Consider the following 21,854-nt stretch of genomic DNA (forward strand, 5'->3'; position numbering starts at 1 on the left):
AATAGAGTAGTGGGGATACCGCAAGGCACTCGATAACAATTGTTCGTCATAGGACGACGAAGTGCAAGAGCGGTATTTTTGAAAAGGCATTAAAAAACGCATGAATTTCAATAAGTGGAAAGAAAAGGTAGGTATGGTTTCTTGACAATTTATTCATATTAAAGGTGTTACATGACAATTGGAAATCTCGACCTACGGATGGTAATCGCACAATATGGCGACGAATTGTTAATTGAAAATTTAATTCTCTGACAGAATTTTCACGTCGATGATAAAGTTCGCGATTTTCTTTTCTCTCTCCTCGATACAGACTAGAGTATCTGTATTTTTTATAGGCTTAAGAAGTGCGAACCTTTTTTTTTCTTCAAAGTTTTAATCGAGACGACGAACATTTAACGCCAGTATTATCACTAATTTTTAACAGTAGCTGACGCACGCGTGCATCATTTTTATATCTTTTCTAGATTCTCTGGAGGTCAATTAAATCTGACTGCGATGTGAATGAGCATCAAACGCGAGGAAGATAAGAGAGCGTAAAATCGTTTCGCACTAAACGGCAAAGTTATTTTTTTTTCTTCATAATTGAGTATTTTCGTTATGGTTCGCTTAACGTTAAACGATCTGCGCACAAAGTTATTTTGATATGACTCGTGCCGATTTAAGGTTCTCATCAGGATTGAGTAAAAAAAGATAATTTCTCTCTTTTTTTTACATAAATAAACGAAAGTAAATATTTATGAGAACTTAAGTGGAGCTGTCGAATAATTAATTCAGCACTCCTCGTTATCCGTTACGAATTTTTGTTAATAATGACGTAACGTTTCGTTTACACGCTTCGCTTACACTTTATTAATTCATTTTGCAATACATTAATTAAGTCTGTTTAAATAGCATTGTGAGGTTACCTAACGTAAACCTTCGTTTTATACTATAGACAATCATTACCTTCTAGCTTAAATCATCTCTCCTGTATTTTCTCGTCACGCTTTTTTTTTATAATCATAAACCGTAATTGTTATCGTTAATCGTTATCGCTAGAACTATTATCAGTTATCCGTTACAACTATTCGTAATATACCGTAAGTTCGACGTTAAAAACTAAAATCCGTATAAAAAGCGTCGTTATTCGTACTAACAATGTAACTGTACTATTTAAACAATATAATTGAATCTTAAAAAATTATTTGTTTTTTTTTTTCTTTTCTTGTTCTTGTCTGTGTGATATCTAAACGCATCTACGATCACCGAACACAGGATAGACGCGTTTACCGAGGATGCATATATATGTATATATATATATATATATTGGTCAATTTTATTATTTTTAATTTTGAAAAGTCGGATTCTCGTGAATTCAAAATAAAAATTAATCAACGCCTTGGAATTTTTCCTCGGTATACGATTCGTTCCTCGTCAGTTTCTCACGTAGACGAATTTCTCTCTCGGCATTTAGTATTTAACTCGTGCAAATACCATTTATATTCTCTACTGAATGTTTATCGGTTTATCGTAATTGTTAACTATAGTTTCGCCATATACGCTACTATAGTTCGTTATGATATCGGCAATAATTTACATCAATTACATACAAAAACGGAAGGGGACACCGTAAAGCGTTTTCTCTGCGTATTTGAATGTTAACATTTAACGCTTTACGATTCTAATAAGGTGAAGCTGTGTTAGGATTTTTTACAATCCAATTTTGAATCAAACGGAAGATCCACGCATTAAAGTATTACTGAAAATTCAATGCGTTTCGTATTTCTTGTTCGCAGAAATAATTTTCTCTTTTTTTTAAGGTTATCTTGAAAATTAACAAAATAAAAAGCGAAGAACGCCCATCGTTTCATCCTAGTTCGATATACCCGTACGTATTTGGTAAATTCACTGGACGCAGTAATTTTGGATGCGCTGTGCGACTTCCGGTACTGAACAATGACGATCAATATTCGTTGTAAATACATTCAAAAGAACATTAGTTGTATGTAGCAGAAAAAAGAATAAGATACGAAAAAAGAAAAATACCGGTACGTAACAATTTTTTGACATATTATCAGCCGGTACGGTATTACTTTTTCAAAAGTAAATTTCAAAATCGATAAATACCGGGACGTCATTGTAGAAATGAAATTCTTGCGAGGTGTTTTCAAGCGAGAAAAAGCATACCGAGGGAAAAAGGCGCACGATTTCGAAAATAAAAAAAAAATATATCTGACGGTTCCTTCTTGCACTTGTAGATGCGTATACACATACACACACGTTGCAGCTTCATTCATACACGTACTAGATATTTCCGGCGGAAGTATCACACATTTCATTTTCGACTAACGGTTCAGCAATGCATCGCGCGTTGCGCAATTTCTTTTACATTTTCTATACAGCGAACCGATAATACCGAACCCGACGACTGCCGACGTTGCAACAACAACGATTGGAAAAGTGTCAAGAAAAAAAAAAGAAAAATAAATTTTTGAATTAAGTTCACTGTCTTACATACGTATAATAAAAATGGAGTATGCGCAGTATCATATAAGGCGTTGCGTGTACAGTGACGTTATTTAAATTGAGCAAGATTAATCATTAAACATTAGCGCCTTACTACCAACAATGTTAAACTTGAACAAACTTTAGTAGAGCTACTCGAACAAAGTAGCATGACTGACAATGGGTCCACTATTATCGAACTTATCGTAAGTCGTCCAGTTCGGATAAATAAAATATTTTCATTTAAATTCGCTCACTCGCACACCATGCAAATCCTCGAGCACTCCCTTATCTAAATTACATCTAATCAGCGCTTACTGTTAATTCTAATAAAAAGTGGAGGTCGGATTCGCAAAAGAAAACAACAGAGTCACGCTTTTCTCTACAACGCGATGAAAAAAAAAAAAGTCTAATAAACTATAAAAATCCGTTTCGTTCGTGTCGTCGGTGTTCGCACTTGAACGTATTTTTCATTTGTGTACAATCGAACAATTATAAACTGTACACTTAATAACTAGACCACTTCGACTTTAAAGAATACTGATCGATAATTAATCGAATGCTATTGGAAAAATCTATTTTGGGCTGAATTTCTTTATCTTTCTTCCCCTTAACTAATCGCATCGATCCCTGTCATGTCCGATTTTCACTCTCTCTAAGCTCTCATCCTCTCTTTCTCGCTCTCGTGTTCACCTTCAAGTATAACCGCGCGCAAATTCTGGCAGTGCGCATGTGCGTGAAGAGAGACGCACGGTAAGCGAAGGAAGGATATGCCAAAAGAAAAAAAAGAAGGCAAAAGAAAGAAAAAAAAATATAATAACAAGTGGAATGGCGTTAAAATCTTCGTCCCTCGAGTAAAATATTTTTGGGATTTCGATCCGTCATGAATTCTTTCCTTTTTTCATACGTAATACTCTACCAACAACGTTAATAATTCTTAACGTGCTCTGTGTGTCCGTGGTTGTGTTTTAAAGGATTAATATATATGTATACCGTGTCGTGTGTATATATATATATATGTAAATTCTACACGTGTCGATATACGTGTATGTCCTCTGTGTCCCCTGTGTATACATATATATATATATATATATATTTCTCTTTTTCACATTTAATTACGTTTGCAAAATATTTCTTTAACCGAAAAACATCGGCCTCGACAATTAAGCCTATATGATACAACTGCGAATTAAGACTCTCTAGTCGATTTAGGCGGAAGTAACTCGTTCACTATTTCATTTTCCGGTTTCTCTTCTATAAGTACAACGACCGTTAAACTTCACTGTTCGCGAGTTCAATCCAGAAGAATCGAAACGTGTACAAGGGGATCCGCTCTCCCCGCGTTCCACCAGGAAGCCTCGTGGAGAAGACCTAGATAAAATCTCCGTGAGCATAGGTCGACCTTGTCACCCTTTCTTCCGCAGCATATTTACATAATCCAACGAGCATCGAACATTCGTCGCCGTTGAAAATACTCGAGGAGCTCCATCAAAAGAAGTCTTAGACCTTTTTGACCTGGACCTCTTTAAAGCCAGATGCCAATGATTGGTCCTCCAAACGGATCCCTGTCCGAGTCTCTATTGCCTGCAACACACAATTATCCGAATATTTGGTCACGTCCACCACTAGAGGTCCAGGAGGATGATATTCCATTAACAAGTCTGAAGGGATAGAAGGCGTCTTGAAAGATCCTTAATATAATCCAGCGAGCCAATGACGAGCAAGGGGTTAGATGAAACTCACTTCTAGTAGTAGAAGTGCGCAAAACTGTTGCAGCTGTTGCGTGCGCGAACCGAGCCTCAGCTGTGCGTTTGCGTGTGCGGCGGCGGAGGAGCACCAGTGATTTCCATCCAACGCATCTCGAAGAAGCTTCTCATGCCGTGTCCGGCCTTTCCCACGGGACTGTCGTCCTCGTTGAACACCTCGCAGTTGATGAACATCTGACGTACGTCGGCGCAGAACTCGTCGCGTGATTTGTACCTGGAAGGTCGAGGGCTTTGGTTGAAAAGTCGAAGAGACGCGCCAGTCTCGCGGCGTGGTTAATATATGTATTATCAGCGTAGCGGTATCAAGACGTACACAGAGTCCTGGAGCTTCTTCTTGATCGTACTGAGATCCATGGGCGTCTTGATGATCTTCTTATACGTGGGGAACTGCTTGGTGTTCACCGGTAAGAGAAACGGCCAGGCCTCGTCCTGCTGCTCCAATTGTTCTAGAAGGAGCTTGCACGGTGCCAGCTCGCGCTGTTGCTTTTTCGTTAACGCCCGGCTGTTCCCCTCCTTCCTTGGCGAGGCTGTTGGCGTCGGTGGTTCCGAGGAACTGACGTCTTCGACGTGCGTGTTCGATGCCGTCGAGGGCGTTGGACTACGACGCAAAAATAACAGAGAAATCATTGAAATGATGCTTGCGAATGATTCGATGCGTACCGGGTTTTTTTAACTATGCTTCTCGTATGGCGGAAGCTAAATATTATTGGGTAATACCGTTCTCTGGACGGGGCGGGGTAAGGGGGTCTAATGTATGTTCTCCAATTCGTGAAGACGGACACTGTCACTGACAAACACAGCTACGGCAAATGGGATTGAGATTTGCAAAGAGAAAGTAGAGTAATTTTAAAAACGTTACAGGTTGGATGACAAATTTCGAAACGATAGGAATTTTACGGATGTAGGGCACATGGATATTGAATACGAGCGAATAACCTTTCAGTGCGACCTTATGACCTAGGAGGAGGCAGTGTATTCCGTAACGAGGATAGTGTTTCTATGAGATTTTTCAAGGCTTTTATCAAAAGCCACCCAGGGTATATGTGTAATACGTATAAAGTAACGTTGATAAAACGTACAGGGTGTCCCGACGGCCGATAGAACGAATCTTTGTTAAGATATTCGGATTGCACCCTTCAAACCCGTAAGAGCCATCGAGTTAGGCACTTTCCCATGGCACCTGTAACGTGGGGGAGTATACTGCGTCTGGCCTCTCGTGGAACACCCTGTATGAAACAAAATGCCCTTAAGACAAGAAGAGCGAGAGTAGAAGGCAGAGAGCGAGAGTTAGAGAGACTGTGGTAATTATTGTTTTTCTTTTTTTTATCTTTTCGACGGATTCTAAACGACGCTTCTCTGGTCTCATACGTTTTTGCCGACGGATATATCTTTTTGTTAACGTTTCTTTGGTGTAATTCTTTTGTCTTACTTTACTTTCTTTCATTCTTATTGTGTCTGTCCTTCTTTTTTTTATGTATCGATTCATCTCTCTCGGTATAACACACACAAGTCGGTTAGAGAGTGGCGCATTGAGATCAGTGTATAAATGATTCGTTCGGTTTGAAATGTTTTATTAAATCGGGATTACTTTCTTATCATTCTGTCGGTCGCTAGGTATCATTAAATTAAGTTCTTTCGCATTTTTTTTCGTAATCGTAATTATAAAACATAGTAAATCAACGAGCTGACACGTTTGTTTTGGTTTGAACGTAATCACCTAGCTGGTGGATGATCGGAACTTTCACTGTCTCGGGTGCCTCCGCCTTTGGTGTGACTCCTTCGACTGCTGTTTCTCTTCTTTGGTTGTTTACTGTGACAATTCGAACAGTACCATTTTCCTCGCGGCATCTGAAAACATGTCACGGCGCATGCGCGCGCTCACTTAAAATGTTTCCCAATAGGAAATTGATTGATTAACGCTATATGAAAATGTTCATTGCACTGTCTAGGTAATTTCTTTATCATTATACAAAATGTTTAGCGTAATTTTTAAAAATCTTTTTTCTTTTTTCTTTCTTTAACACTCACCTTGGGCATCACAGGATTGTGACAGTCAGTATGATAAGCTCTTGGACACAATTCGCACAGGACCAAATTTTTACCGACCCTTTTGCCGCACACCAAGCAATTTCTCTCTCCCGTCGCCTTGTTCATGCACTCGTGACAGTACCTGGAATCGGCAGGTATTTTCATTTATTTTTATTAAAAATTTTACTTAATTATGTCTCAAGTAAATAGTGCCAGTCCTGTCCTGCCTTCCAGACGTTAATTCAGTCTTGGACGAGCAGAATGACTGTTCACTTACCAATCACCATCGGGAATGTTTTCCATTTTTGGACGGAAGCAATAAGTATGGTAGCCGCGGTCACAGCCGTCGCATAGTAATAATTTATCCTCGTTGTCGCCGCTGTGACAGAACTGGCAATTCTGCAACAAGAAAATGCTCATCGATTAAACGACGGATTTGACTCTTCGCCCATGGACGCGCGTATGCTTTTATTGCTTCGCCAATTTTTCGTGTTGTGATTTTTTCGTGGATTTTGTGCATCTTCAATAAGTGTACAGGACGAACCTTTGGGTATTCGACGCTTTCGTGACATCAATGATTTGTTAATGGATAGGATTTATTTCTCTTGAATCTCTAAATAGTAAAATAAACGTCGAGTACCAAAAGGAATAAACAATTATTGCTAAATACTTCTGGATAGCGATTGTATTTTAGTCGCATCCACTCAAGCGAGTTTGCATGCTGCCAAAAAACAGTATAAAAGAGAAAAAAATTCAAGAGTCAAGAAAAATAAAGCTCATAGGGAATGTATGTTGTAAAATTAAAAAAATATTGCAGACTTTCAATCTATGCTTTCAATGTGTTAAATAAAGGCATCGTTCATATGTAATTTCAAATGACATTGATTGCACACAACCGTCGCCACTCGTTAAAACTCACTTGTTTCTTATGAAGCATTATTTTACATGCAAATATTACTAACTGTCACTAGGAACAATTGAAACTCGAAACAGCACCAAAGCTCTTTTTTGTTTTAACTTAAAGATTAAGCATAGCATAACTTAAATTAACGTACAAGGAAAATGGAATAGAAATGCGGTATGATTAAAGATGGCAATTAAAATCATTCTGATTAATTAAAAATATTTAGACTCGAAAATGATTAAGCGTTGAGTCAGCCAAGTATCTTTTTGAAAATAAAAACAAAAGATAACAAGAAAAGTAGCAAGCAGCTGTTACTCATCGCATGCTATCGTTAACCGTTAGTATATCTCTCAAATATTATTAGCTCTATTTAACGCGTTCACCAGACACGTAGCTCGGTTCTGTGTCGAGAAACGGTACGATTGAAAATTACATGAATACTTGTGCATCGTGAATGAAAATAATAAATATATACTTGAATAAAGTACATACATATCGTATATAATATGAATGTAGCAAGTATACGAGAACCGCCGAAACTGCGAGCGTCCTTAAAGACAACGGTGACAATCAGCTGCGATAAATTTAATAAAACTGTCAAAGGATTTCATGGCAATCGAGACCCTCGCAATGAAACAGAGCGAAACCGATTTGTTATCAAGACTTTTCTTCCTTTTCTTCTTTACCGAGGAAAACGTGTAAGCCAGCCACGCGAGACAACGAGACACAATGCAAATCTTGTGAACGACTATTATCACACTAATAGCGTATCCACAATTGGCGACAATTCGGGCTGGTGAGGGAATTCGTATGTTTGTAGTGATGTGCGCGTAACGGAGCAAAGGAACGCGTTGTGCACGAGCCTTAACGCAAATGTTAATTAGAACTCGTAATCACATTTCCCGCATCGTATCGGATCTCGAGAGTGTCAAGTGATTAAGGAAAAAAAGAATAATGATACTTCGCGTCTAGAAACATCTCCCGACACATTGAATTTGAAGAGACTCACACTAGGATTTTTTATTGAGGCGAGATCGTCGCGATGTGCGAAATTTTATCGCGACGACTATTCGCAAGTCCCAATTCTTATTTCGCAATGGAAAAAGCCGGGTTATGTATTATCGATAAGAAAGAATTAAGCGAGCTTGATTAATTAATTATAAAGATTGATTTTAAAGAGGCAGAATGATAGGAGCTTGCGAATGGTACGCTCTTTCGGGAAATTGAACACTGGTCAGGATGGGCTCTTAGGTGGGGCACGACGGACGGATTCGGTTAGTAAGTTAGTGCGAATACCCACAGAGGCCTGAGTAGTAGTCAATAGCTGATTGTACTGAGTGGTAGCTTTGAGTGAGACGCAGCGGTTTCGTAGCTTGACGCAGACCGAGTTTCTAGCTGGTGTTAGACTCACAGCCTTCATGATGCTCTTGTCCCAAGCGATGCTGGCTTCGAGCATGTAAAGTGCCATTGCAAGCTGTGCCGAGGTGTGAGCCCGGGCTGTGGCTTCGCGCCAGTTGTTAAGACCTCTTGGTGTTGTTTCTTCTTGAGGTGGTGGGGCCGCGTTACCCTGGTCCAAGCTGTTCAAACTGGCATTCGCAGCGGCCGCTTGTTCTGCTTTCAGAGCTGCCAGGTTTGGATCTCCCGTGCTGTAGGATAGAACAAGGATGACAGTGGATATTAATACTTGAAACTTAAAGGCAAAGTATTTGGTTAAGTTAGATTACTTACCAGATGCCTAAAGGAGGCTTCAGGTACCTCCTTTCTATGGCAGCTTCTAAGGAGAGTAACCTCTGTCTTGCCTGCTCGACTGCACTGATCTTCTCCATCTCGTTGAGTTTTTCAATCTCTTCGGCCTCCTCGGTACCGGCCCGTGGAGGTAGTTTCCAGCCTTTGACCTGCATGCTGGCGTTCGCTACCTTATCCTCGAGAGCCTCGACTTGTTCCAGAAGCTGAGCATCCACGCGCAGCGCGACCTGCTCGCTCCAGTCTTCTGGACGATCCGGTCTCGGGATAGGGTTATCGTTATCCTCGTTATCTCCGGTGAGCTCTGTTGCTGTTAAGTTACCAGGATCTACGTGGATTTTACCGGTGACTGCTAGGAACGACTCCATCGTCGCCCACGTTGTGCGCTTTAGTTCCTTCTCTCGTACTCCACGTGAATGAAGATGTTCTAGCAGTTCCTGGAACGTGTCCACGTCTGATATCCTCCACCAGCCGTATCTTAGATCTGAACAAATTAAAGATTAAGTATTAATAAGTCGTAATATTACACTGTGATCAATGTTTAACAAAGTTAATTTATTTTATTACCTTTTGGCACTGGCTTCGCTGCCCCAGGTGGTGGCAATCCGTGCACCTTCATATATTCTAGCTGAACAGCTTCGTCCTGAGTAAGAATCAAAGGAGCGGGACTGTCACATCTGTCATAACTTGGGCTCGCTGGCGGAGGGAATACTGGTATCCTGAGTTCTGTGGGTTCGGCGATGCCGAAGATTTGCTTGGTACTAGGTCCAGGAGTGTCACAGGTTTCTCTTGGAAGTATAGAGAACCAGTGGGACTCGCTGTTGCTACCTGCAACAACATATAGAACCTCAGTAACGACTTAGAGAACTGAAGCTGTTATGTACAAAAAAAAAAAGAAATATACCGGAAATGAAGGTTCCATTTAATTCTTTTCCATTGTGAAGATTATTGACGTGATTGAATTTGTCTCCGTTTGGTATTGTTTCCACGATTTTATCTTCCATAAGTTTAACAGGACGCTTGTTTATGTCTTCCTCCATTTCCTCCTCCTTCTTGGTCTCTTCCTTGACATCCACCTCCATTTTAGTGACTTCCGTTTCCTGCTTTATCTCTTCGGATGTGACATTCGTCTTAGCATCAGCCATGGTATTTTCAAAGTCATTCTTAGTTTCTTCCTTCATTGGTTCCACCACCTCTTCCATTACAGAGTTCTGCACGGAATCTTTCTTACAGTTCACTTCTTCAACTTCCGCCTTTATTTGTTCGTACTCTTGTTTAACTTCCGCTTCCACTGTGCCCTTTTCCATCTTCTTCTCTTCTTTAACCTCGTTATTAGGCGCTTCGTTCTCCACATTATCCGTGTCGACCTTAGCTACCTCTTCCTTGACCTCAGGCTTTTCCTCAAGAGGCATATTTTTGTACTTTTCGTCGAGTTCCGCCTGGAGATCAAGTATCTCGGGTTCTGCACTTTCCATGGCTTCTAGGAAGATGCCACCGGCGCATGGAAGTTCCCAATATCTTCTCCAGTACCTATCCTGACCAAGCACGTGCGCACGAAGTTGTTTCGAGGAATTGTTCAATTTCTGAAGCTGCTCCTCGGACTGCTTCAGCAGCTTATCAAGTTTCTTGCCAAGTTCCTCACCCGACAAATTCTTGTCCTCCTCCTGACAGATGAAATCAGAAAAATGACCCTAAATCCTCCACGTAATCAAAACCCTAAAGTTAATATTTTACCTCCTCTGGCTGCGTCCCTTCACTCTCGTTCTCAGACATATCCTCGACCTCGTCTTCGTGATGGATCTCCTCCGGTGTCGGAGTCGTACCCACTGCGGTAGACGTAGTATTATTGCTCTCCTCCTCGCCTTCCTTCTTCTCTATCGTTATCGTATCTCCGGATTTGTTCACGATAACCCCAACGGCTTCCATTCTCACCTTCCGGCTGTGCAACTGTCTCAATCTACAAATGAAATTGTCAATAAGACTAAATAATTAAATAACTTCGATACTACAATTACCAGAAAATACCCTGGATACTCACTTTCTGATCTTCGTATCCAATACGAATCTTTCCTTTTTAAGCTGCGCCACTGTCTCCAGGCTTCCCTCGATCTGCCTTATCACAGCCTTATTCTGCAGCAACTCGTTACATAGGAATGCCAACATTTGGGCCTTATGGGTCGGATTGAGCGCCAGGAACGGTTTGTCCCTGAGTCTCTCGGACATCCTCCAGGTCTCATTGTTGTGAAGATGCTCGTAGAACTGTGCATTCTTCCCAGAACAGGTCGATGCGTAATCACCACCATTCTGATGATGATCCGCAAATTTTTTATCCCTCTCGCGCTCCAAACAGACTCCAGTCAGAGCCTTGACCTCTCCCGTTGCATTAGCGTACAGATAAATCCTGAGAACCTCGCTGATATTCGCATGAGTGATATCAGCCTGTCTTAAACTTTGACCAAGTCCGGTAGTGTGACGTGCCGGTTGTGGAATTCCCGGATCCTCGATGGCGCAGACGAGAAGATGCGTCATAACGGATAGCATTTCCTCCTCAGCTTCCTCGTCGTTCAGCAGAGCCATTTGCAGACTCTTCAGACTTGGTAACGACTCCATATCTTCATAAAAACGATAAAAAGGCCCATTAATTATAATTTTACAATTAATTCACACAGCTGAGCCACATTCTTCTCTACTCACCGAAGCCCAAAGTTTCTCCAAAGTTGTGCAAAAATTCAAACACCATAACGATATCCGCAAAGGCTTGACCAGACAACTTCAGACCAGGTACTCTCTTCACTTCTGGTAGTGACTTGTGATCTGCAGTGATACGATATTAATAATCATACAGAAATTTATATAAAAATTCATTACTGCCTCAATAACCAATTAATACTAACCAGTTAATTCCATATCCTCAACTGGCTTCCTTATTTGCTCGATCAGCTCCATCTCGATTTTTCTTTGCTCCGCTCTCTTCTCTTTCGTCGCTATTCTCTCAGCTCGCGCTTCAAGCCGTTTCTTCTCTCGCTCCTCCATCCTTCGACGATTCTCCAACGCTCGCACGAGTGCCATGTGCTGTCGCCTTCTCTCCCTTTCCTGAGAAAAAACAAATTTCACTAAAACTGTCCACCAGATTTCATAAGATTCGCGAAAAGAGTAACCAAAAATCCGCAGGCTTATCGATCCCCATGCCAGGGAGGACTGGAGAAAAACCAACGATTAATACGAGAGAAACGACATCAGTGTGTAAGAACCCCAAACAAAAAATCATTTTTACATTTGAAAAAATAATCATTCGATAATAAAATTTTGAAAATTACACAGTTCCTTGTCACTCCAAATAAATATACCGTGTATTTTCCCCTTATCAATATTCGTTTCTCGTTAATTACCGTAGAGACCTGATATAAGGGGTGTTCAAATAATTCAATATAAAATACCAAATCCCCACCCACCACGATAACAGATAAATCATGTGAGTAATTAAACTACAATACAGTATCTCTAACAGTATAATATATCCAGTATACCTCGAGTACAAAATGACAGTATGTATCAAGAGATAATGATGACAAAAGAAAAATATACAACACCGTGCAGAGATTCTAAAGATCATTTCTATGATTATCCGTACTACATGGCCTGCGCGCATCTCTGTGCAGAATAAAAAATAAATAAAAACCTTCTACTCCCATATAATTTTTTTATCGTGTCTCACTCTCAGCTCCATTTACTTCTCTAAACCCGCGATAGTCGACTATCTCCGTAGCTTCCCAAAGCTTCCAGAAATTCAAAGTAAATCTCCACCACATCCAATAAACAATGGCAATGCATAATGATCGCTGTACTCTAATTACGTGAGATTCAAAAGAAAATATATATATATATGTATATTCAAGACTAATAAATCGATCCGATGGCGATTTAAATATTAGAAGAAAAACAAAATAAACTAGACACTTCTTATCATAGACCATAAAAAAAATTCAGAGCAATATATATATAAAAATTAGCTATAAACAGTCAAAAACGTTATCGCGAATCAATCGAAATGGCCTGCTGATAATCTCGTACAGAAAGCAATATGCACGTGGAAAATGGCAAGCGACACAGGGTAAAATGCTACCAAGGATCGTTAAAGCATGAGTGACGTAGGTCAAATGACGTTTCAATGAACCCAAGGCCAACATGTTTAATAGTTTGACAACTTTCCAATCTGTTAAATCTATTACTTTTATGTGGATTTTCCAGCTCGATATGGACTTTTGTCTGGACGAAGAAGGTTCACAAGACAGCGGGGTTTTTCGTATCTTTAACAGCAGGGATCGATATCGGTGCGTTTAATCGTTAGGTGCGTTGTCAATGGGATTAATGAGTGGTTTTTCAATGGTGAGGTTAGGTTAGGCATGAGACATACCAGCTCGACGGTGTAGAGCATCTCGCGCTGCTTGCTGAGCTCCTGCATGTACATCTGCGGCACAAAACACATCCAGTCCACCAGTGCTCAGACCACCCCGCTAACATTCAAACTAATAATCTCTCGTTGCCTATGGAAAATCGCCTAGTAACATCGTCTAATTGCTACGTCGACTGATAACCGGTTTGTTGGAAAACAAAATGTTGTTTTGCAAAAGTCAAGAGGAAACGAGAGAAAATAATTATTAAAAAAAAAAAAAAGAAAAAAAAAGACGGATAATTTCAAGAAAGCAAAGATAGCTAAAGAGTCGACGAGGAATAGAGAAAGATACGCGTTTGAAACGTCATCGATAACGACGTGGAATCACGATTTACAAAATTATGGGAAAATAAATTTTTTTTAATCGTGAATCCAGGACGCTTTTCATTAACGATCTAAGTTCCTGGACATCACGTGATCATGAAAGAAATGAGTGACGATGAGCTATGTTATTAGATGTCAATGATCTATTGGCAAATGATTCTACCTTATGTTTGGTTTTGCCTTTTTGTCATTTTTTTTTTCAGAATTTTTAGACCGTTTTTTTTTCCCCTCGATTTTGAATATTAATTATTGACGTTTCCGTGAGAATATACATACGGTAACAGAAGCAATGAGAAACATAACATCGACTAGATCTACGACACACATTACCAATCTACTAAATATGATGATGAAAAATTAAAGAAAAGAAAAAAAAAAAGAAAAAAAAAACAATTACAATCAATGATCGGATATTTGTTATTCTACGTCCCGTTCGTTACTCACCTGTTCCTTCAACATCACTGCCTGCTGCCTCTTCAACTCTCGCTCCTGCAAACAGCAATCAATACGCATATCTTAGTAGTGATTAAATATTATTATTTTTTTGTAATAGCAGTTTTTCGTCTCTGGCCAAAATGAACTAAAAAAAATCATTGCATACCTGTTGCTTTCGCTGTTGCTCTTCCAATCGGATCTTCTCCAGTTCTTCCTGCCGTTTTTTCCGCGCCTGCGCACATGCCACACACACGTCACTCCCATCCAATTAATAACCCTTCGGTAAAATTCGTCGTGAACGCGGGTCATTGAGTGATAACGATCGGGTCAAGTATCCGTAATCATGGAATATTATATGAGTGAACTTACAAGATTTGTTTTTTGTACAAAATTTGTAAAAAAAAAAATTTTCAATCATTTTTCGCAAGTTTGTCAATATTCCGGCTTTACGGTGACACTTGACGAGATCATGGAAGCGTAATCATTTGTACATTGTGCTTGTGTGAACCTAAAGACGATGTTTAAGATCGGTATCGGAAACTCGATTTTCATTTTTTTTTTTTTTTTTTTCGAATATATTCGCGAAACTCGACAAAACTATCAGGAATAGGAACGCGGATAGGACTTGCTCAATAATCATCAGGAAATATCACTAAAGTGTCTCGTCAACTGGGTGTAATTAGCATGCTCGAAAAAAATGCCACCCCTAAAAGGAGAGTACGACGAACAAGTGACAAGAAAAATGAATTTTTTTTTAATCCGACACGTTTGAACTTTATAAAAAAATTTACGCGTTACTCAAGCGATAAAGCATCTAGAATTGAATTTGATTTCAGTAAATAAAAATTTATTTTAAAAATGATTACTAAACTCCGTTTAAACTTTTTTTTTTCTTTGAAAAATCATGAAACAGGTCAAACGATTCAAATAGGCATTGTCGTCCTTAGTAGAGAAAAAAAAAATTGAAATGGGAAATAAATAATTTTCGAACGATCCTCCAATCTTTTGATGCGATCAATGCTGCTCGAACTGCAGCGCCTCTACAGGCCTTTTTAAAATACCCGTGAACAACAGACTATTGTTCGAAAATCATGAAATTAGAGATGAGAGAGAGAGAGAGAGAGAGAGAGAGAGAGAGAGAGAAACGAGCTCTGAGGCAATTCTAGTAAAAATAAAAGCAAAAGCTTCGATCGCAAGGTACGATTTACCGTTTTAAAAACGATCCGACAATTTTGACAAATTCAACAAAAATTCTCAATTCTCATTTTCAAAAATTCATCAGATTGTTCTACGGTACGTCCGTACGCTTCGGTACAACGATCGAATAAACGGCCAATCAATAAACCAAACGTTACATAAGTCAGGCGTGTGTTCTGTGCGCGTGTATTTAACTCACAAATTCGAAGCCTCGAAGTTCCTGACGACGACAAAAGGACGTCGTCGTACAAATCAGCAAACGAGTAAAACAAAATTGTGACTGAGAGACGAACCAAAAGAACAGAAAAGAAAAAAAAAATTCCTTTCACCCAAGACCATTTAAAAAATTTCAAAGTGCATGCATTTTTTTTTTAAATTACAATGTTCACAATATATTACAAAATTTTTAAATATCAAACTCGAAATAGGGGGAGACCAAGCGCTTAGACGCAAGATATCCCAAAAGGAATTCGACAAGTCCAAAAGTCGTAAAAGAGACACGGAAAAAACTAGAATTATAAGAAGAAGAAGAAGAAGAAGAAGAAGAAGAAGACGAATAAAAAGTACAAGTTTTCAAAACGAGTAATCAAATGTTTGCTATAGAGAAAACAGTGAGAAATAGACTCAAGATCGAGTGTGACTACTGTGACAAAAAATTTCAAGATTTCCAACGATCTATGGAAAAAACATCGAAACACGAAGAATTTTCAAGAGCGAAGATCAAGAAGGTGAGATAGAAATTCTTTTTTTTTTTTTTTTTTTTTTTTTTTTTTTTTTTTTTTTTTTTTTTTTTCAAGAGCGCATGCACCAAAGTGGGGGACCCAAGCAAAGTGGTCGCCTAATTATGCACATATGGTGAGTATAGTAACCGTCGCTTAAGCTTAATACACGTTAGATGAATGATTAATAGAGATACAATAATAATAGTAACAATGATAATAATAATAATAATAATTGTGTTTATATTAAATATAGATATATTACACGTGTCAGGTATGTATATATATATAGATATAAAACTGTGCGAGCCCAATTATACATCCACCTATATATTAAACGTACAGCGCGATATACGCCATATATATAGATATAACGTGTGTATAATCACGCATTTAAAGTACGTTCATTCATTATGTAATATATGTATACTTAAAAGCATGGCATGCTGGATGATATATAGCTAGCTGTTATACATAGTGACAGGAGAAGCTAGGCACAGGATAGTGTTGCGGCTGTTCGTATCGTACCTACGTCATTAATCATTAAATGATTTTCCTCTACCATTTAATTGACGCCATGTCGTAGGTCAATTAATTTTCATCGCCGTGTAACGCGTACAAAACGTGCATTTGCAATTAGCAAATGGCGGGCCAACGTGTCAAATGGTGTATTAGAATTGTTTGTAAGATTTTACAGCCAGGGTGAATAAATCCTGATGCCGAATCGATTCGAATTAATTTCATTTATCCACGAGTTATAAAGTTATCTAGAGTGAATTATGAGGAATGAAAATTATCAATATATGTGTGTTTGTATATAAATATATATATATATATAGATATATGTATCATAATCAGAATATATGCGCTCAAGCCACAACCTGATTGGGGCTGTGAGAGGGTGACAAGAATTTTATAGTCAATTTAAAAAAAAAATAGAGCAAATAATCCTAAAATCTTCGTATCTTCCCCTCTCTCTTCACCCTTGTCTCTTATCTTTCCGCATCGATGAGATTGCACAGAAATTAAAAAAAAAAAAAAAAAAAAAAAAAAAAAAAAAAAAAAAAAAAAAAAAAAAAAAAAAAAAAAAAAAAAAAAAAAAAAAAAAAAAAAAAAAAAAAAAAAAAAAAAAAAAAAAAAAAAAAAAAAAAAAAAAAAAAAAAAAAAAAAAAAAAAAAAAGTCACCTGACAAAACCTGCATACCTTGTCACGCTCGACGAGTTCAAATTAAAAAGGTAACGAGAACGTATTACAGCACGTGCATAGACGAAGAAATGGCTGTAGAATACATTGTAGGTACACACGGTATAATAAACATAGTAAACACTTATCAACGTGCTCGTCGCGTGTAATACAGTGTGTGTAACGTGTATCGTGGGTAAGGGGCGGGCGGAGGGGATGGATGGAGGCGGAGGAATTTAAAAAAAAAAAATGAATTTCCAAAAGGGTCCTCAATGGGATAGGATACGTCGGTATTTGAGACTACAGTATATTTTTTTTTCTTTTTTTTTTTTTTCTTTCTATAAGGAAATTTCTTCGACGATGATAATAATGATGATGATCATGGTGATGAACACTTTGGCAGGGTGAAAGGTCAAGGACGGGGTCTCAACGAGATCTTACCTCCAGCAGTTCCTGATTTTGCGTTTGAGTCTGGGCCTGCTGGGTGTTGTCCTGGTTCTGGACAGGAAGAGACGGTAGAGGTAGCGACTGCGGCGGAAGTGGCGACGGTGCTGGTATCGTCGTAGGCGTCGCGACGCCCATCGTCCCTCCGGTGATCTTCTTCGCGGTTTCGAGGTCGACGTCGCTCTGCATCATGTCACGATTTCGCCAGCTCTCGGCGATGCTCTCCCGGTTCTTCCAGATGGTAGCGACGGTGCTGCTGGCCAGGCCGAGTTCGCGGGCGACGTCGCTCTTACTTTTCCCACGCTCGATCTCTTGGATGATCTTCATTTTCTGTTTGATCGTGAACGCAAGCCGCTTCCGACCCTGCATTCGCATTGCGGTAGCCAGTGGCTACTGTCAGTCCACGTGGCTAATATTTTTTTTGTCGCTCTGATTGCATTTTTTCTGCTTTTGGTTCGTTTGTGTGTGCGTGTTGAGGTGGTGGTGGTGGTGGTGGTGGTGGTGATGGTGGTGGCGGTGGTATTGTGATGGTATTCTCTTTTTTTATCTCTCTTTTTTTTTTCAATTTTGCGTGAAAGGACTTTTTGGAAAGGTATGGGAAAGCCATCGCAGCTAGCGGACTCAACTCATATCCACGTTTCTGATTCGCACACGTGACTGGACTGTGCTGCGATTTCATTCGATTACGATTTATATATGTAGCAAGACCAAATTCGTTGAAAAGTAAAATTTACGTTATTTATAAAATTTATAAAATCATGTGCGTGAGATTTTGGATTTTAAAAAAAATGACCAAGACAAGGATAATCACAGCGCAACCCAGAACACCAAGGATCACGTATCCGAAGGACATTCGAATTGTCAATACTGTCAACTGATGACAACAATTGGTCGCCGCGAACGATCACTCACGTCGCGTATCAAAGAGGTCTTTACGATTTAAAAAAAAAAAGCAGGTTTCTCTCTCTTTTCTTTGTTCCCGTACATTGTAGACAGATCGGACAGACGGCATGACATTAGAATAATTTATGATAGACCTATTAATTGGCGGAACGAGTCTCTATCGAATACCGACGTTATTGTTATTGTCTCTTTACTCACGAGTACGCACCAAGAAAGCTAAGTAAAAAGAGGTTTGAACATTTTTCTCCTCGACAATGAATACCTTCTTTTTTTTTTTAAAGTCACTCCCCGACGAGATCTACAAATTCGCTAGGATCGTCTACAGAGTACGCAGGGAAAACAAGAGTTTCTATCTGTGTATATAATTTATATATGCACAGACGTAGAAAATAATCCTTTTTTCTTTTTCCTTTTGTTCTCAGTCGGTTTTGCATTGCCATCGGGTTATACAGTATGATTCAGCTTAAACGTATTAATCAAATTCGACGATAATTATGCAATTAATTTTCCTTGATATCATTCACTCGTTGCGTTAAAAATTTTTAAATCAATTACAGAATATTGATTTTTTTAAATTTTTCAAAATTCAACCTCTCTCCCATCAAATTTGATACACGTCATCACTGAATATCTGTATACTCAAAAATGTTCGGGACGACGATCATTCTCGGCCGTACAATTGAAAACAAAGAGAATGCAGCTTTGTCGTGATTTAAATCAATGCTTTCGAGCTCAAATTAAAAAATTGTACGAATATCATATCAGAAATTCTCTCGAGGATCTCGGAAGTGAGAAAGAAGAAAATTTGACGTTTACAAAGAAAATGAAAAAAAAAAGAAAAAAAAAGTAACGAAATCTCGTGGTTGAAAAATCCATTTTCGCGACTCAACCTCGTCGTCCCTTTTGAGTTCACCCTGGCGATCCGGTCAACCGGAAATATGTATTTCGTGGTGTCATTCCGGATATGAACGTGACGAAAGCGAGATGCAGCACACGTTTCTGTCAAGACGATAATGTTCAAACGGAATATAAAGAAAAATAGAGGACATGCTGGGCTCTCCTGTCACTATCGCTAGCGTTTTGGTTGATGGAGTGTCGTGTTGTGGGACATCTGGGTGCGAATACACATACTTATACAAATGTACTATATATATGTACATATATAGATTTATAATATATGGACAGGTATATATATATACATAAGTATACACTATATATGTATAAATATATAGAGAAAGAGATAGAGAGAGTCTATGACGCCTAGTGGTTAAAGGAATATACGGCACACAGAGAGCATGCGACACGCACGGCAGGTGGACAAAATACAAAATGTATCCCAAGAAGAGAATAGTCGTTATGAATGAAACAACGATCGAAACAATGACAAGAGCAAGAAGACTTACCTCGAGGAGTTGTTGATTTCTTATTTCTCGTTCTCGCCTCACGGCTTCCTGTCTCTCGCTTTTCTCCTGCTCCTTGATCAGCCTGACGGAAAGAGAAACACGGAGAGTCTCATAGTGCAATTTCTCTGGGGTTTTTTGTTTTTGTCAAATACTTTAAATAATTGCATATCATTTACCTGGCTTGTTCCTTGTGGCGTTGAGCTTCCTCCTTGGCTAGTTTTTTCGCATACGCCAATTTGTCCCTTTCGTATTGACTATTGGGTCTGACGTCCCGGAAGCCACCAGCCGCCCTCAGTTCCTCTAGTCGCCTGGCGACTTCCTGGGCACCCAGTCTGACGAATTCGGCCTCTGCCAGACCCATCGTAGGCTGCAGAAACTCGCCGACAAGCGGCCGCGAGGAAAATGAGAAGTTTGCTGTGGTCAATTCTGCGGGATGCTGCTGCTCCAAGAACTGGAACGATTACGAACTCGAGTGACGACTGTTTCTAGACTTTATTAGAGTTTAATTGGGTGAATGACGAACCTTTAATAATTCTGGACTGTTCCTGAAGGTTTTCCCACAAGGGCTATAGTAAGAAACGTCACCCTTGATCACTCCCGTCTTTCCCAAACCCTTGATCACAGTTTCCCTCTTCCAACCGCGGTCCAGTGGTACTTGAAGATCCTTGTCACTAGGGTTAAGCTTTCTTCTCTTAGCACTCGGCGTGCCTTCCGCGTTGTCTTCGTCCGTATCTGTCACGACGTCGGTATTGCTGCCACTCTCGCTGGTCACGTCCATGTTGCTCTCCTCGCCGGAGACCTCGAGGAACTTGTTCTTCATCTTCTCCTGCAAAGAACGCTATACATGGGGAGCACGATTTAGTGTGAAATAATAATTAACGCAAAAAAACAATTCACTGAGGTGATCTGCACCCTGAAAGGTAGATACGCGAAAGCTCAAACTATTCAGAGAAGAGAATATCCAATGTGAAGGAAGCACAAATGAAAATTTTAAAGAAATTTGTAATAGGGTAATGTAATTTAAGAAAAAAAACCTCAGTCCTTTATACTCACTTGTGATTTGTCGTCACCCTGACCCGTCGTGGAAGCGTGCAACTGAGCCGCCAATATGTTTGACCTCAGCAACGAAACCTGATGCGACAGTGGTACACTGGGATCCAGAGTAGGTGTAGGTTTGATCCCAAGCGCTCTACTCTGAGCTAGAAGGGAGGCTACGGTATTCTTCTTAGGCTTGGAGACACCTCTGCCAAGGTTCCGCGGTCTCCCATCTTTATGATGAGTGGTGGTGCACTCACTTTCCTCGCTACCGCTACTCGGCCGTTGGGGTGAATCCGCAGCGGCGAAGAGCTGCGCCAAGGAAGGACTCGGAGAGGCTGGTATCGGTACTGAATTCTGAGGTACTCGCCTGGGCTTAGGACCTGGTTTTCTTCGTGCTACAACAAAATCCAACCATGAAGCATATATTAAAATCCTATATAAAAATTAGAACAATTAAATTTTATCTCTTCAAAATACTTACACGTTCTATCGGACGCCAACAAGGATTGACTCAGATTACTGAGCTGGCTCAGGGGCTGACTCGACGTAATTGGCGAACTGCTGCTCGTCGAGGCTGGTTTCAGGGAAAGATTCAGCGGCGCATCCGAGTCATTCGAGTTGGTAATATTGCTGGTTGTGTATGTCGGCGGTGCCGAGAGTACGGAACCGTTTGTCGAATGAGCTGGTAGCTTTATCACCTCCACTCGATCGACAGAGTCCCTGTACTCGTTCGCGTCGTTCTGAAGGATGGAAAATATAATATACTCATCGCTCAAGACCCAACGATTCATGAAGAAAGAAATGAAGTGATAATGGAACGTTAGGGGGGCC

General features: G+C 39.7%; 1 protein-coding gene across 32 annotated transcripts in view; it reads right to left on the reverse strand.

The window, feature by feature from the left end:
- Nucleotides 1-132: 132 nt before the first annotated feature.
- LOC107273550 (bromodomain adjacent to zinc finger domain protein 2B) overlaps nt 133-21,854 on the reverse strand; it is a 72,189-nt gene continuing 50,467 nt past the window's right edge. For 15 of the 32 annotated variants that reach the window (XM_025090903.1, XM_025090922.1, XM_025090909.1 and 12 more), the window contains 23 exons: nt 21,505-21,763; nt 21,039-21,418; nt 20,509-20,823; nt 20,162-20,436; nt 19,986-20,067; nt 17,677-18,042; nt 14,304-14,369; nt 14,147-14,191; nt 13,340-13,393; nt 11,820-12,018; nt 11,620-11,739; nt 10,964-11,537; nt 10,660-10,882; nt 9,830-10,616; nt 9,493-9,753; nt 8,911-9,409; nt 8,483-8,828; nt 6,556-6,677; nt 6,279-6,420; nt 5,968-6,098; nt 4,564-4,848; nt 4,228-4,479; nt 133-4,068 (listed from right to left, as the gene is read on the reverse strand). In XM_025090903.1, coding sequence (XP_024946671.1) covers nt 4,284-4,479; nt 4,564-4,848; nt 5,968-6,098; nt 6,279-6,420; nt 6,556-6,677; nt 8,483-8,828; nt 8,911-9,409; nt 9,493-9,753; nt 9,830-10,616; nt 10,660-10,882; nt 10,964-11,537; nt 11,620-11,739; nt 11,820-12,018; nt 13,340-13,393; nt 14,147-14,191; nt 14,304-14,369; nt 17,677-18,042; nt 19,986-20,067; nt 20,162-20,436; nt 20,509-20,823; nt 21,039-21,418; nt 21,505-21,763 — 5,727 coding nt within the window. In that variant the 3' untranslated portion in view covers nt 133-4,068; nt 4,228-4,283. The remainder of the gene's footprint in view (nt 4,069-4,227; nt 4,480-4,563; nt 4,849-5,967; nt 6,099-6,278; nt 6,421-6,555; nt 6,678-8,482; nt 8,829-8,910; nt 9,410-9,492; nt 9,754-9,829; nt 10,617-10,659; nt 10,883-10,963; nt 11,538-11,619; nt 11,740-11,819; nt 12,019-13,339; nt 13,394-14,146; nt 14,192-14,303; nt 14,370-17,676; nt 18,043-19,985; nt 20,068-20,161; nt 20,437-20,508; nt 20,824-21,038; nt 21,419-21,504; nt 21,764-21,854) is intronic. The other 17 variants (XM_025090915.1, XM_025090917.1, XM_015751883.2 and 14 more) reach the window with 15 other exon arrangements.

The sequence above is a fragment of the Cephus cinctus genome, unplaced genomic scaffold, assembly GCF_000341935.2.
Source record: "Cephus cinctus unplaced genomic scaffold, Ccin1 Ccin1_scaffold1719, whole genome shotgun sequence".
Lineage (NCBI taxonomy): Eukaryota > Metazoa > Arthropoda > Insecta > Hymenoptera > Cephidae > Cephus > Cephus cinctus.